Source organism: Branchiostoma floridae, chromosome 4 (assembly GCF_000003815.2).
Source record: "Branchiostoma floridae strain S238N-H82 chromosome 4, Bfl_VNyyK, whole genome shotgun sequence".
NCBI lineage: Eukaryota > Metazoa > Chordata > Leptocardii > Amphioxiformes > Branchiostomatidae > Branchiostoma > Branchiostoma floridae.
This window is the reverse complement of record NC_049982.1, coordinates 33561829-33585945: the sequence shown is the minus strand read 5'-3', so window position 1 is coordinate 33585945 and position 24117 is coordinate 33561829. Positions and strand designations below refer to the sequence as shown.

Genomic DNA, 24117 nt, shown 5'->3' with positions numbered 1-24117 from the left:
TCTAAATATGGGGTATATTTAGAGCAAGTTGACCATCGCAGAGGAGAAAAATGATGTCCTCCATAAAATGTAGGGACTGAATGATATTTAGTGGTGGGAGGGCCTAGGAAAAATATTGGAGGCCAAGGGAGGGCCTAGGAAAAATATTTGGAATTTCAAATTATCATCATGAGCGCCCAAAGCTGCATCAGGCTTACATCCAGGTACGTGTGGTTATGGTCATGGGAGGCGAGCAAGAAAGTGAAACTTTTTAGCTTTCAATTGAGTATTTTGGATTTTTAATCGTAAAATCCATTTTTGTTATGGCTCCCTCAGTATACTGCTGCTATATAATGCAACTAACCACCTAGTCCAGTCACTGTCATAATGCAAGATTATTGTTTGGATTCAGATAAAATACCTGAAGAACTGGAAGACTTGCTTGTGCTGTGGAGTTCCCCTTTAATGTCATACCTGCATTTCAACATCTCATTATTTTATGTATTTATTTAGAAGACACTGTTAGTATGCTTATCACTCTTAGTTGTTATCTTTACAGGTCTGGAGAGCTTTGCAGAGTTCCTAATGGGTCCCGAGAGATTCAAAGAGGTTATGCCATTCAATGGTATGTCACTGTTATGTACTGATCACTGCAGTTTAACTTTAACCCTTGTCCTACTGGCAATTTGTCACCCTTTTGAGGGCAGAAACCACAGTTGTATTGTGCAGTAGAGGGCACAAAATGGGAATACAATAATTTAATATACATTGTAGTACCTACTAAACTCCTTGAATATCCTCCTTTTCCTTGAATACTTAGGCCCAATCTGTAGACTTTTGGGGTTACAAGAAAAATGCTCTGAGCTTTCCCGTTTTGGTGCACTGGAGGGAGGGCCATGGAAAAAGTTTTTGGCCCAGGGGAGGCGTGGGGAGGCGAATAATGAATTGTAAAAAAAAAAAGTAGTGAAGGACCCGGCCCAGATTCTGAATTTATGGCCATGTTCAGTGTAACATTACAGAATACTGTTACAACTAATAATTGTAGAAATTAACTTCCATTAAAATCTTGAGTTAGGTTTCTATATTTTTGTACCCTTAAATGTTACTGAGGACTATTTTTTATGTGGCTTTGTATGCACTAATTCTCTTTCACAGCTTAAGACAAAGCCCGCTCCAGACAGACAACACTTACTGTACATAGTCATGCAACTGTGGCGACGGTATTTTTAGGCTGTCTAAAAAGGATCAAAATAGTCGTGCGAAGGTTTTTCCTCCAATTGTCGTGTGACCACCTCGACCCTTCAGCGAAGGGTCCATGACTATACCTTGCATGTCTAAAGAGAATCGCCGCCGGCGACGGAAGGGGATCATATGCTAATAATCCTGCAGCATGTTTTTTCTGTTTGAAAATGCATTTTCTCCATAAATAAACATGTAAATATATGTCAGTAGAAACGTATTTTTATCATCAGAAACTGCCTGTTCCAGTCCAGTTCCCTGCCACCAGTGGCTATATCCTTCACATACTCCTATTCCTTGATGGTAATCTGAAATACCACTGGCGGCCACAAACGCAGGGTTTAATTCCAGATTTTCCCGTCTTCGTGCAGGCCTCATGATGTCATTCTTTGTTGAGGACGTACTCTGCGTCTTATCTATGGACAATCAGGGCTCGAAATACTGGGTGCATGTGCACCCTGGTGCACCCAAACTTGGAGCTGTGCACCCAATTATTTTCTGTGGGTGCACAGGGTGCACCCAAATATTTCCTATGTTTATGTATGTAAAGATTTTATTGTTTATGTATGTATCAAAGTATACTAGTATACATCATATTCTTGACATCTACGTGTTAGAAAGATAATAAAAATGTCTGTCATGGTACTTGTTTAAGAATTTGATAGCTTTTAGCTAAGTTTTATTATTAGGTTATCACTTAAATTTAAGTGGTGCACCCAAACATTTTTTGGTGCACCCAATTTTTTAAGCTGGGTGCACCAGTGCACCTAATCCCCCAAATAATTTCGAGCCCTGACAATATTTGTTTGCAAGCAAATGATAATGATCTGCTGCATGACTAAGTAAAATAAAGAATTCTCCCACCATTTTTAATTTGCGAGCAAGAGGTCACTGTTTGTCACGCACGCACCGCAATGGAATCCTGCGGGTGTACCAACAACGATAGACAATATTACAGTCGCACGACAGACAGCACTTACATGTGTAAGTGTTGTCTGTCTGAAGCGGGCCAAAGTCATGCACCTGGGCCATCTATTGTCCAAGTGCAGCTACAGTTTATAATGCTTATAATTTTTATATGACATATCATGCAAGATTGTAGCTGGTAATGAATCATAAACTCCATGTAGTAAATATGTTGAATAGAATTGTGTATAGGATGAAGTGTCACATTGACTGATTGGAATTTGGATGTTTGTATTTTTGCAGGTTTTGAAGCTGTTGACTGTCCTGATTGGGAACTGTCATCGGAGTGTAGGTTATGCCATGCGCGAAGGGAAGTTGTCACGGTACGTCATGGTTCTGCTAATTAACACTACCGTGAGGGCAACCTTTATCCATTGTTTTTAAAAAGTGGATTTTTCTGGTTTTTTTTTTAGAAAAGGTGCTACAAGTTGTTGCCAAAGTTGGGGTGCATATTTTTCTTGAGGTTATTGCAATTTGGACATGCCAAAAAGCAGTTACTCAAGCAACTGGATATGCTTTTGGAAACGATCAGACATTTCAGACTTATTACCTGGATGTCTAATCTGCATCGATGTATTGCATGGATAAATGGGAAAAAGAGCCTAGAAATAAAGCAAGATGGAGCTACACTTCTAGGAAGGGTTCAAAACATACAGATTGGTGTTGCCTTGGTAATGTCTTACCAAAGGAACTATCAAAACATGATTTAAATACGATTTACAATGTGAAAACATTGTTTATGATACCTGGATGTTTAACCCTCATTAACAAATCAAGGCTTGTTTGATTCAGGGGTTATTTTCTTTTATCTTTCATGGCCAGATAATCTTCTTGGTGTGTCTGCGCCACTTCTTGTACCGGTGCAAGTTTGGTCTGAAATTATTTGATCAACACCAATTTTACAAGCACAAACTGCATATGCAGTTGGTATTTTCAGCCCTGTATCTACATACCAACAATCATGATGATCCATCAACCCCTTCTTGAGTTATTCTCTTTCAAAGTCCTTCAGTGAAGAAAAGCCACCAGGGGGCCCACACCTACACCACACACTCTCAATACCTAAACCTATCAAACTTTAATGTATCTTTTCCTTTTACTTATATCCTGTACATGTATTTTTATTTTGACAGGAGTCCTTGGAACATCATAAAGAGCTGATAGAGAGACAGCGCACACTAGAAGAAACCTCTAGCCAAGGTATATTTGCACTACATAACTATAACTGTGTGTGTGTGTGTGTGTGTGTGTGTGTGTGTGTGTGTGTGTGTGTGTGTGTGTGTGTGTGTGTGTGTGTGTGTGTGTGTGTGTGTGTGTGTGTGTGTGTGTGTGTGTGTGTGTGTGTGTCTCAGAGCAGAGATTGCGGTATCAGTCCAGAAAACACAGACCTGAAAGAAATCAGTTGGACCGATTAGAAAATTTTTCATATCAGCAGGCCTACTAGCGAAATGGACCATTGTTTTGTGTATCACCCATTCACAAGTTTTCCATGAAATAATCAGACCTGGACCGTACCTGGACCTGAATTTTCTGTACCCCTAGTACACTGCACTGCAGAGTATTACTGCAAACCTATTACTCTTATGTCCCAAATACACGTACCACATACTTTTTTTTCTGGCGCAAAAACCACCTGGTACGTTCTCATTTTGGATGGTACATTTGTTTTTGTTTTTTTTAAATTGGGGCTTTGCTAACCAGGGACCCCCGAAATATTGAAAGTTTAGTTTTTCTCCCCATATTTCCGCGATATTTTTCTAAAAGTTCACTATTTTTCGGGCAAAGCGGCGCGGATTTCCACGCTGCTATGACCTTAACATCCTAGCAGTTACCTAGTAACTGTAACGTATCGTTTGATTTTGCTATGCTGCTACACAATAAATGTTATTATTGGACGTTTCTCTGTAAACAACTTTTACACTGTTCAGTCTCTGTTTACATTGTAAACGAAAACAAACTGATAAAAAAGAATGTCCTACCAGCACCATGTACGGGGAATTTCTGGCCGTGCGGTTCCATGTGCTGTCGGCTGCAAGGAGGAAGACTAATTCTTTCACATTAGAAATGATGAACATAAAACAACAATTATTAACACTTTACTTCCCTTGTGATTTCTCCAAAACAGCAGGACTTTGTCGGTAAAAACAGCTGAAAACATGTTCCAAACCAATCCAGAATGGCTGCCATTATAACATGCGGTGAAAGTTTATTTGGCATTTTTACTTACAGTACAGTGGACTCTCCCAATAATTGCATAACCTTGTGGGCGCCATGTTTATTTTTTCTCGTCACCAAAAGCACAGATTTTACCGGGAGTTTCCCTCAGTTTAACAATAAAAAGTTGATGTCACTACAGGCTTTAAGGCTTGGCAATGGCGCGATCGTCTTTGGCAATATGTTGGTGACATGCGGCCCCAACTAGGGGTGGTCGCGGTCGCCTTCGGCAAGTCGCTTCATACTTGTGGCTATGGGGGGAAAATTTTGGAACTGTCAAAAAGCAGTTGTCTTGAGGTGATGGTTGTCTTGTGCACGTGGGCATTAGAGTCTAGACCAAGTTTGGCTGTACTAGTGAATAAACTTTTGATTAAGATATCAACTAGACAGGATCAGGTGGTGGCTCATGTTTTGTTTAATTGCTGGGGTGCGATCCAACACCTGTGTGTATTGTAGAATTTGTTCCTGTGTCGCCTCATGCATTTCATTTTTACTTGACTAACTGTATTGTATCTTTAGAGTTTTGAAAAAAAAGATAATCCTTACCTACGGACCCTAATTTTTTCAGGACTGAAACAGGAAACTCAACATTTTTTCCCTAGGCTTAGACTTTGTACTTTGTAAGATTAATAGGTATAAAGGAGGCCATATACATCAGGGCACTCCAGCCAACACTTAACTGTGATAGGGCATTATAAACTACCTGGTACATTGGACCAAATGCTGACGATATAACTTTATAAGATCATGTGTCTGTCATTATTGATCTGAAGAAGGCGACAATGGTCGTTGAAAATTTGATCCATGTACACCTTGGTGTTGGAAGAAAGTTAAGCATTGTTTAGCACTATTATCATATTAAGTACAAGGTTTCTGTTGTTCTTTCAGACTTCCCAGGTTCCTATGTGCCCTTCAAGTTCAGTTCAGCTCAGGAAGCCATACGGCACCTGGCATCCCATCATGCATCAAAACAACAACAATCCTCTCAGAGTGCCTTGCAAGAAGATTCTGACAAACTGGATTCCGATGAAGATGACCTGCTACCCTCTCCACAACACAATTCCTGCAATGGTACCAGTGCAAGGAGGTTGCGAAACTCTCCCTACTTCTTGAAAATTCCCCGAGTTCCATTTGGGTAAGTCCAGTATACAGTTGTACAAGTCATGTCTTTGTTGGTAAGATGTATGATTGTTTCCCAGGCTTACTTTCTCAAGCTGCTTGTCAAAATCATCTTTTCCACTCCTTATGCTAAATGCTCTCTGTTTTCTAACCATCTCAGCCTCTCTCCTTTTCCTGACCCCTTGCATAAGTTTGCATCTGCACCTCACCTCTCCATAACACTTCTTGATACTGTAGTGATCATGAATCTGATAAGTAACAAGAATTAAAAATTTACTGATGAGGAACGTAATGAAATCTGTACTGGTCTTGGAAGATTTCTATCTGTTTCTGAGCACATTATTCTTTTAAATGGTGGAGAGATCTCTTGAAATCAGATTTTGTGTAATAGTAACTGTATTGTCTTGACAAATTGTTTGATAAATCTTGGGTTGATATATCTGCCGCACTATAATTCTTAACGGAGTAACAGGCCTGATTTACTTAAATAATATCTTACCTTCATTAAAACGTGTGTGTGTGTGTGTGTGTGTTGCAGAAACATCCCATTGAATATTTAAATGGAATGTTTCTGCAGACACAACTGCAATTTTAGATTACATGGCATCAAGTTTGTGGTAACGTCACATTCACTTGTTAGGAACAAGGTATAAAACTACAACAAAAATATGCATCAGGGTTTTTAACAGAATATTGTCCTCATTGTAATTCTCTCCACACCTCCACCTGTCCATAGTAATAATATTTGCCATCTCCCAAGACCTAGCATTTGGTTGTCTATACTGCAAACATAGAATGAAATTGTTGTAAAAAAAATCTCATGTAAAACCACCCTAACAGCCGTCCTTACCCTCAAATATAGGCCACCCTCTTTAAACTCAGGTGATAATTGTAATAGCAGAGTTTTTCACAGAGAAATAATTTGATGTAAATAGATCAAAGTATTTTCTGCAGAAGACTTTTTATGGCAATCGCGTAGTAAAGAGCAACGTGGCGAAGACAAACACCGACACACAAGTGCCTGTGATGTTACCCAGACTTGGCCCTAAGGAACAAGCACCTTAAGTCAGCTCCTTCATCTTGTTCCAGGCATCAAGGAAGGTCCAAACACTCCAGGCAGACGTATTCGCCAAGTGACCTGTCTCGAGCCCTCCATGACGTGCGGGCCGGCAAGCTTGGCACAAGGAAAGCCTCCAACGTGTATGGTGTCCCGAGATCTACCATACGGAACTACCTTAATCGGAAGAACTGTGAAAATCTGTCGGCGCCAAAGCAAGTGGCAGAGAAGGTAACAGGAAGTGAGGGCTTGCCGTTAAAGGGAGGAAACCGTCTGCGCACATTGTTAGAAAGTGTGAGTGGTAAAGCACAGGCAGTGTTGGAGAGGGAGGCAATTCTGCGCCGCGCTCTGAACAGTCATAAAGAATCCGTTTTAGACAAAGGAAAGCACAAGCAGAGCTATGCAAATGAGATCAAGCTCCCCATCACCTCCAGCATTTTGCGGTCCCTTGCGGTGGCAAGAATGCAGGAAATCCAGGACAAGGACAAGAGGGACCACAGAGAAACACAAGTGCCCAAGGTACCCAAGAAAGCTATCCAGCTGAAGATCCCCAGGGTGGCACAGCGAGGGCGGACTGAAGTGGAGCAGAATGAGAATGCAGAAACCACCTCCCAGCAGCTGAAAACAAAGCTCAGGAGCACTATTGTGTCCAGGGGAGGTTTCCAGATGGACCGCCACCCGCGTGAGTCCAGTTTATTTGGCAGGAACCTGTCCCAACCATCTGCTGGTAACTCAGGTAACTCTCACCACAGCGAGGCCTCATCACGGGATGCCAACAACTCCCCACGCAGGAAACGAGGGCGCTACCGCTGCTACACCCCAGACGACCTGGAAACTGCAGTTTCCATGGTTACCATGGGCCTGATGAGCATCAGTCGTGCACAGCAGCTGTACAGGATTCCACACAGCACGCTTGAGTACAAGGTCAAAGAGCGGAGGACTGAGTTGAAAGAAGCTGCTGAAAGGAACCGTCTCTTCTACTACCCTTCCTACATGCATGGAGGTAGTGGTGGTGGTGGTGGTGGTGCAAGTCCGTACCCCTCCCCTTTTTTCCAGTGGGCATGGCCAAGGAGCCAGTATTTTGCACAGGAGTATGCTGGTAACAATGATTATCATGAAGTCAAGGAAGACAGTGGTGGCCATGATGAGGATGACTGTGTAATAGTGGAGGAGTTTAACCCTGCTGGGCAAGCTTCCTCATCTATGTAATTAATCTGTTCTACTTTGGATTACTGCTCGAGTGCCTCTGTTCAACAGTTTCCTAGATAATTGCCTTAGGACAGTTTACAGGCTCGCTTTTCATGCAGTTTTCCCGCCCAATATCCGCCAGTATTGCACAGCTTTACATACACTGACAGGAAGTCTTGTAACACAACCGTCGTGTGATCCGTGTGATAAATTTCATTTCTAGCCAAAATCTTTTTCTACTTGTGCAACAAGTGATATTTCTCAACTTGCTACAATCATGAACCTTTGATAGCCTGATATAGCCCCGGTAATACAGTATGGCAAAATACAATATGTAAAAAAGTCTCCATCAAGGTTTCTACCATGGTTGGTCTTTGTTACATCTCTGTGTTTTGTGATGATTCGAGATATCCATTTGGATTCAGGCTTATCAACAGCACAACCATCTAGTCATGTGGGATAAACTGTATGTACTGTTCTATGTAGTAGATTGTCATATCAAAAAAAGAGATCTACAAATTGACTTTGTTTTAAAAAGTGTTGTTCATTGTAAGTGTCATATTACCCAACTTTTAGTGACAAGTTCTGTTTCCATCCTTCTCAGTACTTAAGTTTAGTTATGACAGACAGGCTGTCTAGAAAAATAAGATGACCATGGATTTGTTTGGTAGACTTAAAGCCAGTTGAGAAGGTGATAAAATAGAGAAGAATTAGAAACAAAATGTCATTGTTTATAAGAACTAAGTGCAAGTAAATATCTTTGATATAAAAAGTTTATGAGAAACATTGAGAAACTTGTTTAATTTGCTTCATTGGAAGTATAATGATAACTTATTTTTGAATGTGCAAAATACATTTCAGGGCAGAGAATCGCATTGTTTGGTAGCAGACAAAATGTCCCTTGACTCAGCATGGTCCAGAATCTTGCTCCATTCCATTCAGCATCACGACTTTGTGAAGCCCTTAAAAAGCTAAGTTGCAAGTTCTAAAAAGGACTTCTTTTTCTCTCTTGACATTCCACTTTTTCTTTAGGAAGATGTATGTAATTTATAGATCACTAATGTTGGATAACATTAGTGTCTGTGCAATATTCAAATTAAAAGGTCCCTTTTGAAGATGTTAAAAGAATGATGCTCTTGTAGCACAACAGGAAGGCATGACTTATATTTGGCTCATTCTCAGTGAAATGTGCAAAATAGCAATACGTTTGAAAAAGGGACAGGCACATCTACTTTATATTTTAGGACATTGAATGACTCCATGTATGATTACTAAAGTAAAAAAAAATGGCAACTTGTTTATCATGAGAAATTTGATGTTTTATACATGTACATGGCACTTAAGCTTATTTCTTAAGTTTTTGCAATTTTGGCCTCAAATTGGGCGGCTAAGTCAATTAAATAATGTAGAACAATTACAGTAAAACACTGTTCAACAAGGTGGGTTACACTCTTTTCTTATTACTTTAGAAAGGCAGGAAAATTGTAAGATACCATAAAAACATCAATTTCTTGTATTATATGTGGTCAATCTAAATGTCACAACAGTCTTACTAATGGTAATTGGATGTTTCGGTATTTTGCGACATGAAAAAAAACAGTGCTTAAGAACAATGATGAGCGATTTTGAGTTGATCTGTCATTGTAAAAAGTGAAAGTGAAAAAGCTGGCTTCTCTAACCAACCAACCATTCTTGGAACTGAATTGTTGCATTTGGGCGGGTTTTTTTTTTTAGATTTTTCTTTTCAGATGACAGCAGCTCTTTAGGGGGTATGTTTATGATTTCTTTCAAGCCATCAAACAATAATGTCTATCCTTCATTGACATAACAATGTTGAAGTGCAATCTTTGTGGGAGAAAATGAAGAAAGCAAAGATGGTTCTGATGATAGGGCTCATATCAAGTCTTGAAGACTGGCAACAGAATTTTGCACATTTTAATGGGAAGAAGCCATCAGTAAGATGCCAGTACTTTTGATACTACAGAAACAAAAATTAGAGGCCTTGAAATAAAGCATATCAAGAATGTAAGATGTGTGCGTGAAGTTATCTTATTTAAACGGTATCTCACTGGACTGTGGCACTAAATTTTAAAGGATATCATGCAAAACCTACAAAACACACATAGGGTGAAAGGATTTGTTTCTTATCCATTAAATTTGTGGAGCGCTCTATCACGACTCCAACATGCCACATTGGTGAGCTACCCACCTCTGAGCATCCAGCAATATATGGAATGGAATTGCATCAGTCTAGATCATTCCCAGTGCACACTGTTGTACACCCTTGCAAACAATGAAAAAATGTATGTATCAGGAACATGGCGTTTAAATGTGACAGTTGAGCTCATTGTAAAGTGTTTCTGCCAACAGATTGACTGTAGATTTAATGAAGACATCTAGGTCTGTCTTGCATTGGGCATACCATGTATGTTGCTTGTTGCACCAATATGGATATTGATGTGTAATGATTATTATTACAATTTAGATATTGTCATGTTTTCTATATTTTTGTTCAAGAATCATCAGAGATGGTATTGTGAAGAAATCTTTTTGGTTAAAATTAAATTAAAGATACAAGTAAATAATAATATATAATTACTTAAACCTTTGGTGTTGGTGTGGTGCAAAGAGTACATGTATATGAATTGTGGTGTTTGCCTATACCACAGTACTGTTCACTGTTAAGTGTAATCTACATTAGTACCTCATTTATATTATTGTCATATCTGTGCATGTTACAGTTTTCACCATTGAGAAAGTATTGTCTTGTGATAAACTGTAAACTGTGTAAGCTTATCAGAAATGATGGAATGCTGGAAACAATGGTGGTTGCATTGTTGTTTTCGGGCCATGTTGATTTGATTATATGGATGACATCCTCCGGTCCCAGCCTTCCCTGGGTCGGATCGCCCCTCCGGGCTTCGGGTGATCCTACCCTCAGTCGGGCTGGTACCTTGGGTGATATGGAATACACCGTGCTGTATTCTACATGCATGTATCTTGCTACTACTTGAATTGTGCAGTTCTTGCCTTAATCTACATTTCTTTATAGAGTTTAGTGCATTCAGACCTGCACATCAAAATAAAAATAAATTTGAGAAGCTTTAGGTAAATCAAGTGGACAGTATTTAAAAGAAACATGCTCTGCCACCAGTTGTAAGGCTGAGCAATACAAGTGCATGGACATAGAAAAAAGTGCCTGTAGAAAATAATGACACTTTAAAGAAGAAAATTGTAATGTGATAAAACAAATTACATGTAGTACTACTAAGATTAGGTAATATCCACTCCAGAAGCGGTTATTATAATTCCTCAAAGAACATGTGGTAATGCTTGAATTAAGTTTGTTTGGTCAAATTTAATTTACCGCAATTTGAACATTGTAGCAAACGAGTTCTTGAAGTTCCCTGAGGACCCTTCAAATTGTGCGCTGGTGGGGGAGGACTGACTTTGTCCATGGGGACAGGTACTGGTTGGTACTGGTATAAATTTTGACACCATGATGCTTTAGGATTACTTTTTGTAAGCGGACTGTGTGTGCACAAACGTCACCAGAACTGCCAGACAACGTGTTGCAATTATCATTTGTGGGTCATTCTGTAGTCATTTCTGTCCGTGTATGAATGTAGCCTTTTTAGATAGCCTGGCCTCGGCCACACAAGCAGTTTTGGCGATGCCCTTATGTTGACCTACTTTCTACTAATTACACTAAAGTGCCCAAATCTCTCTATCCCAAGATGAGATAGTCTTCAAACTTGTTTTGTATCTCCCTAAATGTGTGGTGATCACTTGACTGCTTTGTCAAGCTTATCCCGCCTACCGTTAGTGAGAAAGTCAGAAGTCGACTATGCTTGCAAAATCATAAACGGCGCAGTACATTAGAAGCGGGTCAGTTTGGGGATACTTTGATTTAGAAAAGGATCACTGTCGAAAAGACAAATTCAGGTAACTTTGCAAAAAGTCGGGTGCAATTGTATCCCAAAAATACCATCTTTCCGAAAATAACAGTTGCTTCTGGAGTGGAGTGCCCCTTAATAAGTTTCCCAATGTTCGGGTTTGATATTGGAATGTATTGCCAAGTTTAGTAATCAAATCAACTCTCACTTTGGTTAGCACAGATGACCAGAATAAGTAGTCATGCAACTTTTACTTCACAGTAGAAAATTGTTGTCCCCTTTCCTTACATTTTGTGAACAAGATCAATAGTTAATTCCACATTACCAAGAGGGTGCTTGTTGCCTTCTGTTCTAACATTTTAGAATTCTTTATAACAAATTTACAAATAATATCTAAGAATCCCTTTTGGTGACTCAAAATCGACTCTAGAATGTTTGAAAATTGTTCTAAATAAAAAGATGTTTGTACCTTTATTTTCAAAAAGTTTCCTATATGTGTATAGGTAAGGTCAAACATGTTAGAACTTTCATTTTATATTAAGTATTGTGACTGAAATATTCTTTTACCTAGAATAGTTCAAACTTATTACCAATATTCTTTCAAAATCCTCTCAGTAACTTGGAATTGACTCTACATGTACCCATTAAGCTGTCTAAACTTTCCTAGACTTAACTTATACTAGATGAAGGTCTCTACCACTGTTTTCATGTGTTTTAGATGTTACAATCAAGGACTGTGTAGGATTTTGCTCAGACTGTCCACACTAATAAATGTTCCATACCTTTCCAACACCCACTTGTACAAATTATTGCATGCAACATAGTGATCAAATGTATTTGGAAAGCAAAGTTGTTTTTCTTTACCAGCCATTGCTTACACACTGTAAGATTGTTGTGTTTACAAATGTAACTAGTTGCTTAGGTTTTAAGTTTTTGGAAATGTTGACATGTAACCATAATGTCACCAAGCCTTTAAAAGTCAATATATACAAGTACAATAATAGTCTTTCCAGGGGGTGGTAGATTCCAAATGGTCTGAAGTGAAAACCTTTTCTTTTTACCCTAGAACTGAACACAGCTGTATATTGAGTGACTTGAAAAATGGTTCAACATTTTTTGTATTTCCCTGTATTTTGTGGTGGTTTGATATGAAGCTGGCCTTCACTGTCAGTAAAATGAATAAAAGACATGCTTTTTGGGAGAGGTCTTCATGGCTCTAGTTTTGCCTTTTGTGGAGTTCTGATGTTTTAAATGGTGAATATCTGCTAGATGGGTGTTATTTACTCCATACACTACTCACCCCCCCCCCTCTGTTGATCATGACTCTTGAAAAAGAAGGGATTCTTACAGTTTTCAAACACACAAGTATTTGTAATAGTAAGAAATTGCAATATATATTTACTCATTTTGCAGCAGCTTTGCAACATGGTCCCACATGTTTCAGTGCACATTTTTTCCTAACTTTCAACCAAGTAGCATTGTCCAAATATCACGCACGGACCTGTGCTGTGATTTCTGCGTGAAGAGACAGTAACTGTTCTACTGTCTTAATAGTCATTCAATGGATGTACAGTTACTTTCCTGAATAACTCTTCACTAGCACTAGACTTAATTCTACACAATGAAATCAGTTCAAAGCATACAAGCACGTGTCACCAAGCTTACAACCACAAAGTATCTGGACAAGTACAAAGTGTAGGAGGGGATTTATTTGACAGAAGGTATGCAAGGATGGGTTGTGGCGTGGCTGTACAGCACCTGGTTGTTCACACAGAGCTAACATTTTGTACATCATAGAAATTCATCACAGAACTAGGAGATATCCTCTCTTTGATATCTACTTTTCAAATTATCACAGACATAGCAGCACATGGTACTATAAATGCAGAAACGTTTGTGGTGGTTTAATGTTCGCAGTTTTTGCGGCGACTGCTTCACCGCGAATTTAAAACCACCGCGAACATTTTTCCATAACAGTAAGAGACTGCAGTGCATGGTGCTACCGCGAAATTAAAATCAACGCGAAGAGTCCATTTTCCCGCTACCGCGAAATCAAATCTGCACGAACTTAAATGCATTTACAGTATTTCTGTTCGTATGTTTGTTCCCGGCCTTTGCAGCTAGTTATTACATGACAAATACAAAACAAATCTTACTGTTTTATCTTATGCACCCCATTTGTGTGCCATTTACCATTCCTATCCTGGACCAACACCAAGCAAATCGTGGTGATTATGAAACTAGACGGTTTGAAGGGAAATTGTGCATTGCTTGGGCAATGATTAAAATTTGTACAAAGAGCTGCACAGGGCGCCATTCAGAACTAGACCCCAAAATTACTGATTTCAGTTGTATCTATCATGGCAGCAGGTTAGTTGCTACGGGCAGGATGATGTGACTGAATAAGCCCTATAGTCTACCATGTAGCATCTTCTATACCAGCCCATACTGTGGTTTGAACAATCCACACTGTAACAGTCCAGCAATGGTTTTCATCAGGGAACTAGATTAGTCTAACTTGTTGTACGAGGCTTTAACTCTAAGGACTCTCCTAATCTCCAGGCAGATCTACCAGTAGTATAGGGAGTTAAGCTGGCTACGGAGTGTTCTGAGCTGCCGGGGATCTGCCTTGATATTAGGACTTCTTACCTACAGACAGTCAAGTTTATGATCACTTCACCTATCACTTGACCTCTGTTGGTCATTTGGGCACCATGAATTAGGTACCGGGGTATTGTTAAGAATTAAAAGATTATGTTCACCAAAGCTCAAATCATTTTAATTTGCATGAAAATTGAGAGAGAGGAAAAGTTGCAGCCAGAAGTGTGTGGGTCCCAGGCCCTGTTTTAAATGCTTGTGTCACAAAACCAACATTTCATGATCACATTCAGCCATTATAATGCTACCATTCAATGAGCATATAGCCGTTTGAACAAAATACACACCCTTCAGTTGTTATTAGATACCTATCTTGCAAATCATACTTCCAGCTCTTGCTTCCTGTTGCCAGGTAATGAAGTTAATTTCCATGATGTCATAGTATACACGTCAGCTGGTTCAGAACCTATTACCACTACTTGGAAAAAGTGTTCTTTTGTGAAGCAGAAAAGCAAAAATTATGAAAACTTGTTTGTTCGTAATGATGATTATGCACTTTTTGCTTCTGAAAATTCTTTTTTTTGCAAGTCACTTCATCAAGTTCCATACTGGCTGTCACGTTTACTATGACATCCTGGGCAGAGATTAACTTGATTACTTGAACACAAAGAACTGGAAGTATGATTTGTAAGTAAGATGTTCAATATCATCAGAAGGTTGTATATTTTGTTAATATGTTCATGAAATACCACTGATTGTAATCAGAAAGTTTTGTTTTTTATTGCCATTGATGATATAAGCACTATATGAAGTTAGATACCCACCTCTAATGTACAAAGAAATTCTCTCCATACATGTTGTCCTCATAGACTTCATGGCACATTATAAACTACCAGGAATGACCCACACACCCCCAACCACAGTTGTCTTTCCGTACAGTGTCACATTTTGTCTTGCCAGTTGCCTCCTGATATTCAAAATGGTGTAACCTGCCAAGGAAGGATCACAATTTACATTGTGAATGACTGTCACACTGATATAGGGCTTTTTATATCAATATATCATTATGCCCCAGAACTTAAGGCATGCCGTTTTTTTCTAGTTAGACCACAACCTTTTTGAGGTACATGTATACTTCTGTACATCTTGGCTTGCCTATCCTGCTGACAAATGTGATCATGATGTGCTCTCCACACATTGTAATATTTTGTGGCAAGCACAACAATGTCTATTTCATCTTCCTGCAGTCATGAGGCCCAGGAGAAAGTATCTCATGGACACATCAATGATGGTGCTGAAGTAGGACGTCCCACAGCAGAACACTTCAGTATACCTGCTGCAACAATGAAGACTACAGCCGATTCCACTTCCTCTGCTCAACACTGCAGTGAAACCAATCCCCTGCCTCAACAAGGAAAGTCTCATTCAGTCTGTCACAGTTCCAAGTACCAAGCCTTAGGCAAATGTCAATCATTTGACAACAATGTTTCAGCTAATGGAAACATATTACCTCAAAGCCCTATAAGAGCAAATGACTCCAACACTGTACCCATAGAAGTAACTAACCATAACAGCAATGCTTACAATGATACAAGGTGCCTGGATGAAGATTTTCTCCTGTGGGTCATTTACTCTAAGAGAAGAAAGGGTAGACATTTATTCAGCTTTGAAGACTTGGAGATGAACTGTTACAGTAGTAATAATGAGGTTGCAGGGAGTGTGACTGAAGGTGTTAGTCAAGACAAGACAGCTGTGCTTCCCACAACCACAGCCCAGGACACAAATGTCCATAACCCACCTACCTCAGCTGATGATAAGGTGCAAGCAACTCCTAGTCAACATGCATCAACTATTTTCCAACTTACAAGCAATCTCAAGAAATGTCCGAAGAGCTCTCTTCCTGACATGGCTATGGGTGGGCCATGGAGTGACATGATTAGGAACGAGTGCAATGTAGAGGCTTGTAAAGTTGGTGCCATAAATGATGAAATAGGCAACATGGGTAGAATGATTAATGATAGTGATGTGAACTTTCATGTAGACAAAGATTGTGTTGATGTCTATCCTTCATATCTGTTTAAACCCATTGGCCTGTCATCTGATGCAGCATCTGGCCCTTTGCCATCAGACAAAACAAGGAACAAGCAGGACAGTGACACATTAAGCTGCTATAGCATATCTCCTCCAAGCCTAAGCCCTGTCACTGAGAGGGACCACTCATCAGTTTATTCTTTAGAACAGGATGAGGACAATAATGATAGTGATGACCCACCCCCTCCTATACTGTCTCCGATGCCCACCATGTATTGGGCAACTGCTTTCTGCCCAGCCTTAAGAAAGGAATCCCAAGGTAACATTTTTGGAGACAAAGATGTCAACAAGGCAGAAATTGACAGTATGGGCAGGGATGCTGGTCTTAAGTCATTTGTCAGCAGTAAAAGTAGTCAGGCTTCAGTGAACAGTAAGGAGAATTCTTCAGACTACTACTGCCCACCAGAAGGCAGCTGCTCTGGTATTAGCAAGATTGACCATGTTCATGATGATAATGTACCACATCCTAGTATTACTAAGACTCTGTCCAACAGCTTGTGCAAAGGTCTACCAACTAACAATCAGGAAAATTTGTGTGGTATCTATACAGACATTAAAACTGCAGGTAGCTCAGAAAACACAAGAAAACAGGCTTTCTCTAGGAAATGTTTGACTACTGAACATTGTCCTCAACATGCCCCTAAACGTAGACACCTTCACTGCCTTCCACACAGGCCTCTGACAGGTTTTGCAAAGTTTGAGAATAAATGTAAGGATGAAACCAGGCATGTAGGTATGGGTCACTATCTTCTCAACAGGTCATCAACACAGGAAGCTTCAGAAAGTGATCTTCAGCTTCAAAAGGCTAGGATATTACCATGTCATGTCCGATTAAGGAAGCTCAGTAGCAGACAAATTCCTCAACATGGGGTTCATAAAAAAAAGGTGGCAGACAGGCTCCCATGCAGACGTACAGGAAGACCTAGGAAGTGGATGTGGGTGAAAGGAAAGTCAGGGAAAATGGTAAGGGTTCTCATCCCCAAAAAAGAATCAGTACCTTCTGGTGTAGGGGACATTGAAGTTTTGAAAAAGTTACGCCCCTCTGCTAAGAGGGTAGTGAGACAGGCCCAGTTAAAAACTGACCATGTTCTTCCTGGCAAGAAAGATGGTAACGTTGCCACATGCAAGGCTCTAAGACCCCTACCTGTGAGACTAGCCAAAGTCAATGATGATAAATTTCAAAGCACACCACGAAGGCAGTGTAAACACAAAGGCAGTCATCAGTCAATGCAGCCAAAAACAAGAGACAAAGCAAAGCCAGTTCCAGTTATCAATTCTACTTGTCCTGATGTAAAGCAAAGATGTACATCCATTGATGGCAATGAAGATGACAATTGGTTTGATGTGAAATGGACTGTGTCCACTGTGTGCTCCTGCAAGACAGCACAAAGTACAGATCTCCCATGCACTTGCACCTTTGTAACTGCTTCACTTGATACAGGCTGTAAAGTGGAAAACCATGTGCTTTCAACGAAGAAAACTGCAGCTCTTGCTTCATTGTCTGCACCACCAAAGTTTGTGAGGAAACAAACGAGGGGGAACAGTCAGGTTGAAGAAAAAGATGACGAAGGAAAAAATGTAATGAAGCTAGGGATACGCACATTGCCACACAGGAGAGCTCGTACCAAAGTGCTAAAAGCTTTCCACACAGTCGTCCTGAAGAAGTACCAGAAGCCAGAGAGCTTTATGCCAGCTGCTATCAGGAGACTCCGGCTACTACCATCAAGACACAAACGCCTCAGAGAGAGTACCAAGAGTATGCCCTGCTTGAGCAAAAAAAGCAGAAAGCATTTGCTGGTAACTTTGCAAAAAACAACAGATTGCAAGATATCGCAGAAACATTGCCCTACCAGGGACTTGAGAATAGGTCCAAATTGCCCCACTGACAGTAACAAAGATGATGGTAATAAACCTACCCCTATCAAACATACAAAGCTGATCTTGCAGGATGGGACAGATAGGCAGTATGATTGCAAAGGTGCAGAGGAACCAATGCAAGTAGAACAACGTTCCATTGTGCTGCATCCTAGATCTCCACCCACTGCCAGTGCTGGTGTCTCAGGAATTCAGCATTCATGCCCAAATGAATCTGAGGTGAACATGACAAGAATAGACATGCCAGTTGTGAAACGGGAGCTTGATCAGCCAATGACCAAGAGTGTTGTCGAAGTTTATGAGAAGCGACAGCTGAGAGTTCTGCCTGAGAGAGTTGCAAGACTGCGAGAGGAAGAGAGGAAACAGCAAGCTGAAAATACTGTCACCATGACAAGGGCATCACCTAGTCTTAAAAAACTAATAGATTGCCAGAATAATTCTGCATTTGACAAAGATGCAGAAACAGAGGATATGGAAACAAAATCTCTTTCAATTGAAATAGCAGAGAAACCTGTAGTTCTGAATGATTCCAAATCTAACTCTGAATATAGCAAACACCTTGTAAGTGAAGGGATCTCTGGTAGGATGTCACATACATGCAATAATGTGCAAGTAGAGACAAGAACACAATACACTTCTTGTAAGATTGAGGTTGAAGATGATGAAAGGAAGTTGAGGAGCTTGCCCTGCAGAATGGTAGCACAATCAAACAATTCTCAGGAAATGCCAAAAGCAAGGAAAAGACCCAGAAAACATTCTCCATTGTCATCCGATGCTGAATTCATGGCAAATGTACATCAAGGAAGGCCAAGAAACTATGTTCTCTCTGAGTCCCTTAACAATACCATTTACACCAAAAAACATGCAAAACATGTTATGGAGACCGTGTCAGCTGAACTGAAAAGTGGATCTATCTGTGTAGATCAAGCTATGAAGTTAGATCATGGCAGCCTTGAAACAGCAAATAACAATCAACCCAACTTGGTAAAGAGCAGCCATCCAAATGAGGTGACCTCTGACAGAGAGCTTGATACAGCTATTGCTTTAAGTTCTAACCAAGAAGAGAACAGCAAAACAGAAATTGATACAACAGACATGGAAGCAGCAGCATCCACATGTGACATTCTGGTGAAGAGAAAAGTGACCCGGTGTCCAAAGACAGATCTAAGATACAACTGCATGTCCCTGAACACAAGTCTGACACTCCAGTACAAAGATGCAATCATCAGCAATGGTTGGGTGAAGACATCAGAGAAGCCAGGGACGGGATCCGGAGATGGAAGTCTTATACAGAGTCTTTTTACTCAGCCAGTAACGTATGACACCGTCATGAGATTAGTAGGAGTGGGTAGTAGCAAAACTAGGCTATGTCAGAGCCGGGAGCAAGTGGCCTTAACTCAGGTGACTCCATCACCCCAGTGTGAAAAGTACATACATACTCAACATAACAGCACCAAATGTTCCAAGACAAAAAAGAAAGGATTTGAAGAAGTTTCAATGACCAAGGATCTTGCTGAAGCTGTGCCAATCTCACCCAGCAAACCTATTATGAACCCAAGTACCACACTAAGAGCAACAAAACAACAGAAGACTCCAAAAACCAAAATAGACAGGCAGGCAGACAGACTCAGAAAGACTCTTCGGAAATTTGCCACCATGACCCCAGCAAAGAACAGAATCATTCCATATGAAGACGTGGGAAGAAGGAAATGCAAAGCTGCCAAGAAGCTGTTTGTTGTACAAAGCAATCCTTCCATCCTGTGGTGCCACCATCCAAGCAGTGACTCAAAGACAAAGGGACCAAAGCCAAAACTCAGTTCAAATGCAGTGTCCCTTTCAGGGGCAAAAGATAACAGTAATTTAAATGCCCAACAAGGTGCTAAGGGTAGAATAGAAAATAGCTCACACACATCCTCTACTACTGTCTCAGCCAGCTCTAGCGATGGCTTGTGCAGAGAAAGGGGTAATTTAACAGTGTCTCCTGAAAATGTGAAAATATCCCAGGGAAAGAAAACGTTGAAGAAATGTAGCATTTTGCCATCATTTACCTCAACAGGCCATGATCTAGGCAAAGCCAAGCCTGAAAAGGCATCCAACAAGAAACATAAAGTTGATCCAGTCCAGGCCATTGAGAAATCAGATCACAGGGATGAGTGTCCATCAAACACTGCACAAGCTTCGAGGTCATCAGTAAGAATACAGAAGAAGCGGTTGTTGGGATTCTCCATTTGTCCATGCTGTGCCTTGGTCGAAGCTGAGCACTTTAAACGGTTCAACAAAAGGGTAAAAATCACAAAGTCTAATGAAAAGCACCAAACTGAAAAAGTAGACTCACCAGCCAAGCACAGGAAGCAGCTTCAAGTGGCAAAGAATGCCAATGAAGTATCTGTATCAGCTAGTCAGTTGGACAAGCCATTCAACTTGGTTTCCAAAACAAAAGCCAAGAATAAGCTTGCCACAAAAGAAAAGATACAAAAGTCCAACAAAGACAGGGGTTCACCCAGACGTTATGTCAATAGCAGCTCTGACTTTCCACCAGTTACTTCCACTAGCAGTAAAGCTGTTGATTCAGATGTTCCAGAAGATTTATCTTACCATGTTCCACAGTTAGGAAGGTCTACTTCATCCCCACTCATCTCTTCCACAGAACAAACCGTTCTTTCACAGTGGGACACTCCCACACATGGGGAAAAGATCCCAAAGGAATATCCAGGTGTAAAAGACCAAGTGACATACCCAGAAGTGAATGCATTGGTTCAAAATGGGAAAGTGTTTTCAGAATGTGAGGATGTGTTTTCATCCCCCTGTGAGAAAAATGAATTGCTTGATGAAGAGAGGTTTGTAGGGCCTCTTGATCTGAGAGTATCATGGAAGAAAGATGAGCCTTGTTAAAGGTACAGACACTTTGAAGCTGTAGTTACATAATTTTCCTTTTTAGATAATTTAACATTATGATAGCAACAGATGATGTACAGTGTACAAGAATAATCTTCTCTCCCACAAATGCAAAAAGAACATAGAATTGATTGGATTGAATAGCAACCACTTTTAATCCCGATATTTCTTGAATTGATCATGGTTTGAAACACAGATAAAGCAGAACATGTTAAAGTCCATTTAGGCCCATTGTATGGATGTAAAAGCTTTTTTTATAGCATTACCTCAACCATCACAACATTGAAACATTGTATAATCATGTATGAACTGTCAAATAGACTTGTATTGTTAGTGTAGAATGTGTAAAAAAGATGTAAAGAAGACTTGCAATGTGACATCTGTTTCTGACAGGGATGGAAAGCCTTCATCTAACTCAGGATCCTCTCCTGATATCTCAGGGCGTCCTACATGTAATGTACATGTAACTTACTGTTGTTGTAACCACATGATACTTTTGTTTCTATGATGTAAGAATGTTTCACAGAGGACAAACAACTTTCAAAGATAAACGGTTTTAAATGCATGATTTTTGATGATGAGATGGCTATGCTCTTTTGTGTAATTGATACATATGTGCTTTTGTGTAATTAACACATTTTAGTCCATTGGACTGCCATGTTTTTCCATTTTAACTTATCCCTGATGCTTAACCGCGTAACCAAACGTGCTAAATGGTCCTTTGGCCAAGCATGAAATGTGTGATCTGGTTACTGTCTAGAAAATAATTAGGGATGGAACATGTAGGTACATTTGTAGGGAGTCTCAGCCAAAAGTGATCCACAAATTGCCAAGAGTAATCCGCTCAGTGTTGCGGTCTCTTTGTCTTTGAACTTTTTCTCAATGTTTCAGTTTCCTGTACATTTCCTAAGCTTAGGCATAGCAAAACACATGTTTCCATTCACGGGCCTGAAAAACTAGCTTTTAGTAGTATAGGTAAGGATTCTCTTGGTCTTAATTCTTGAAGATGTCCAATGGAGTGATCCTGCAAATACAGTTTAGCAGTGTAAAACAGAAATGCATATATTGTAATTATACAAATATACATTCATTTTGTACAAGCACAAGTACACAATGTATCTGTTTAAATGTAGGTATAACTTCCGTTCGGCACAACAAACCAGCTTCACAGCCACATGGTGCAGCAGAAGCTGGTTACTAATTACTATGTGTAGCACCTCTGTTGTAGTTGTTTGTACAAAATCTGTTAGCTTGTATCTGTAATAGTTTTTAGATTGTCTTTTTTTCCCTAGCCAAAAGGTTATTTTTTGAAGAGCGTATGTTTACTAAGATAATTGATATTACATAGAAGGGCTGAAAGATAAATGTATGAGGAATATGTATTAAAGTGCTTACAAAAGACACTGGAATGAGTCTTAAGTCTGCAGAAACAAGTCCAAAGGACTGTGCAACTTTAATAGAGAGTCCTGATGGAGAGGGGCAAGGCCAAGGGGCCAGTCCCTGGCCTGAGCACCTATATTCAGGCAGCCATTTTCAATGACACTAGATACAAGACTTAGTGTTCCTGATCTTAGTACATGAACATGTACCAATCATTTAAGGTAAGGATAAATTTGGCCAATATTTTGTATGGTCTATTTATGCACAAGAGCTTAACACTTGTACTAGCTTAATACATTTAGTGTCTGTTTTAACTAGGTATGTTTTCATTAAATTTGACATACATGTACACCTGAAAAGAATGATGCTAATGATATACATGAAGGGTTTGTAACTGTTGCACCTCGAGTAGTATAATACAGAATGTATGCAGTATCATTATCTATGTGTGAGTGTTGCATGCAATAATAAAGTATGAAGCACAAAATTGGCTCAGTTGCTTTGAATCTGCATCCAATATACAGCCCCAAACCTTTAGAGCGAGTTCGCGTGGCAGCTCGGGACCGAGAGGTCTCAAGTTCGATTCCTGGCGTGTCACCGATCTTGTGCCCTTGGGAAAGGCACTTAACACAGCTTTCCACACTTTTCTCAGGTGAAAATGAGTACCTAGCTTTGGCTTGGGCTGTCCCTCGGATAGAACGTTGAATGTAGGTCCCGTGTTTGGGGAGAGCCACACCCCATGCACGTTGAAGAACCCACCACACGTGCGCTGTGCGGTGGTGCAGATCTTTCCGTGTAGAGTTGGTGATTCTCTAGCTCTACAAATCACCCGGACTCCAGGAAGAATAGTTACATTATAGTCACCTATGGAGATCTGTATCGAAACAAACCAAAGCATAGGATAAAATTTGATGTAGTAAGTTATGTTTAACGTTGAAAACTATGCACAAGGCGACCACAAGTACCGCCTTTCCCCGGATTGCAAAGTTCATATAAAAAGGCTCAAAATCTTACGTTTTGAGGAAAAATATTGGGTGTAATACATTACCAATGGCATTTACTCAAAAGTGTTTTTCCGCTGTTTTACACCTTTATATGGTAGAATAGAATTGATAAAGATGTTCACAAGCAAAATATGATTTCAAGCAAAAATAACCATTTGCCGTCTTTCCCCGATTTTTAATTACAAAGCTCATGTGTCACGCAAATGCGCTGAAAACGCTCTTAACCTTATGTTTTGAGCGAAATTTCCGGGTGTAATACATTACCAATGGCATTTTTTTCAAAGTGTTTGTTCACTGTTTTACACATTTATAACGTAGAAGAGACTAAGTAAATATGTTTGCAAGCATAAATAAACATTTGCCGCCTTTCCCTTTTTTTATCTCCAAAGTTTATATCTGGCGCAAGAGCGCCCAAAAGGCCTCAATCATGCGTTTTCAGCGAAATTATCGGGTCTAATACATTATGAATGGCATTTTATCAAAAGGGTTTTTCTCACAGTTTTACACTTTTATAAGGTAGAATAGAGTTGATAAAGATGTTCACAAGCAAAAATAACCATTTGCCGCCTTTATCTGATTTTTAATTGCAAAGCTCATGTGTCGCGCAAATGCGCTG

The 24117-nt window shown here is 40.0% G+C and overlaps 2 protein-coding genes across 3 annotated transcripts in view; one reads left to right on the top strand and one right to left on the bottom strand.

Annotated features, from left to right (window-relative positions):
• The window catches only part of LOC118413289 (coiled-coil domain-containing protein R3HCC1L-like), a 32730-nt gene extending 31099 nt beyond the window's left edge, over nt 1-1631 (bottom strand). The window contains exon 1 of the mRNA XM_035816576.1: nt 1619-1631. The gene's annotated coding sequence lies outside the window, so the exon portion shown is untranslated. The remainder of the gene's footprint in view (nt 1-1618) is intronic.
• The window catches only part of LOC118413288 (ligand-dependent nuclear receptor corepressor-like protein), a 25730-nt gene extending 2746 nt beyond the window's left edge, over nt 1-22984 (top strand). Inside the window, exons 2-6 of one of the 2 annotated variants that reach the window (XM_035816574.1) lie at nt 539-604; nt 2428-2507; nt 3318-3384; nt 5287-5533; nt 15504-22984. In XM_035816574.1, the coding sequence (XP_035672467.1) occupies nt 539-604; nt 2428-2507; nt 3318-3384; nt 5287-5533; nt 15504-21114 (6071 nt within the window). In that variant the 3' untranslated portion in view covers nt 21115-22984. Of the gene's footprint in view, nt 1-538; nt 605-2427; nt 2508-3317; nt 3385-5286; nt 5534-6606; nt 12866-15503 lie in introns of those variants that run through there. The other variant, XM_035816575.1, reaches the window with a different exon arrangement.
• The last annotated feature ends 1133 nt before the right edge of the window (nt 22985-24117 follow it).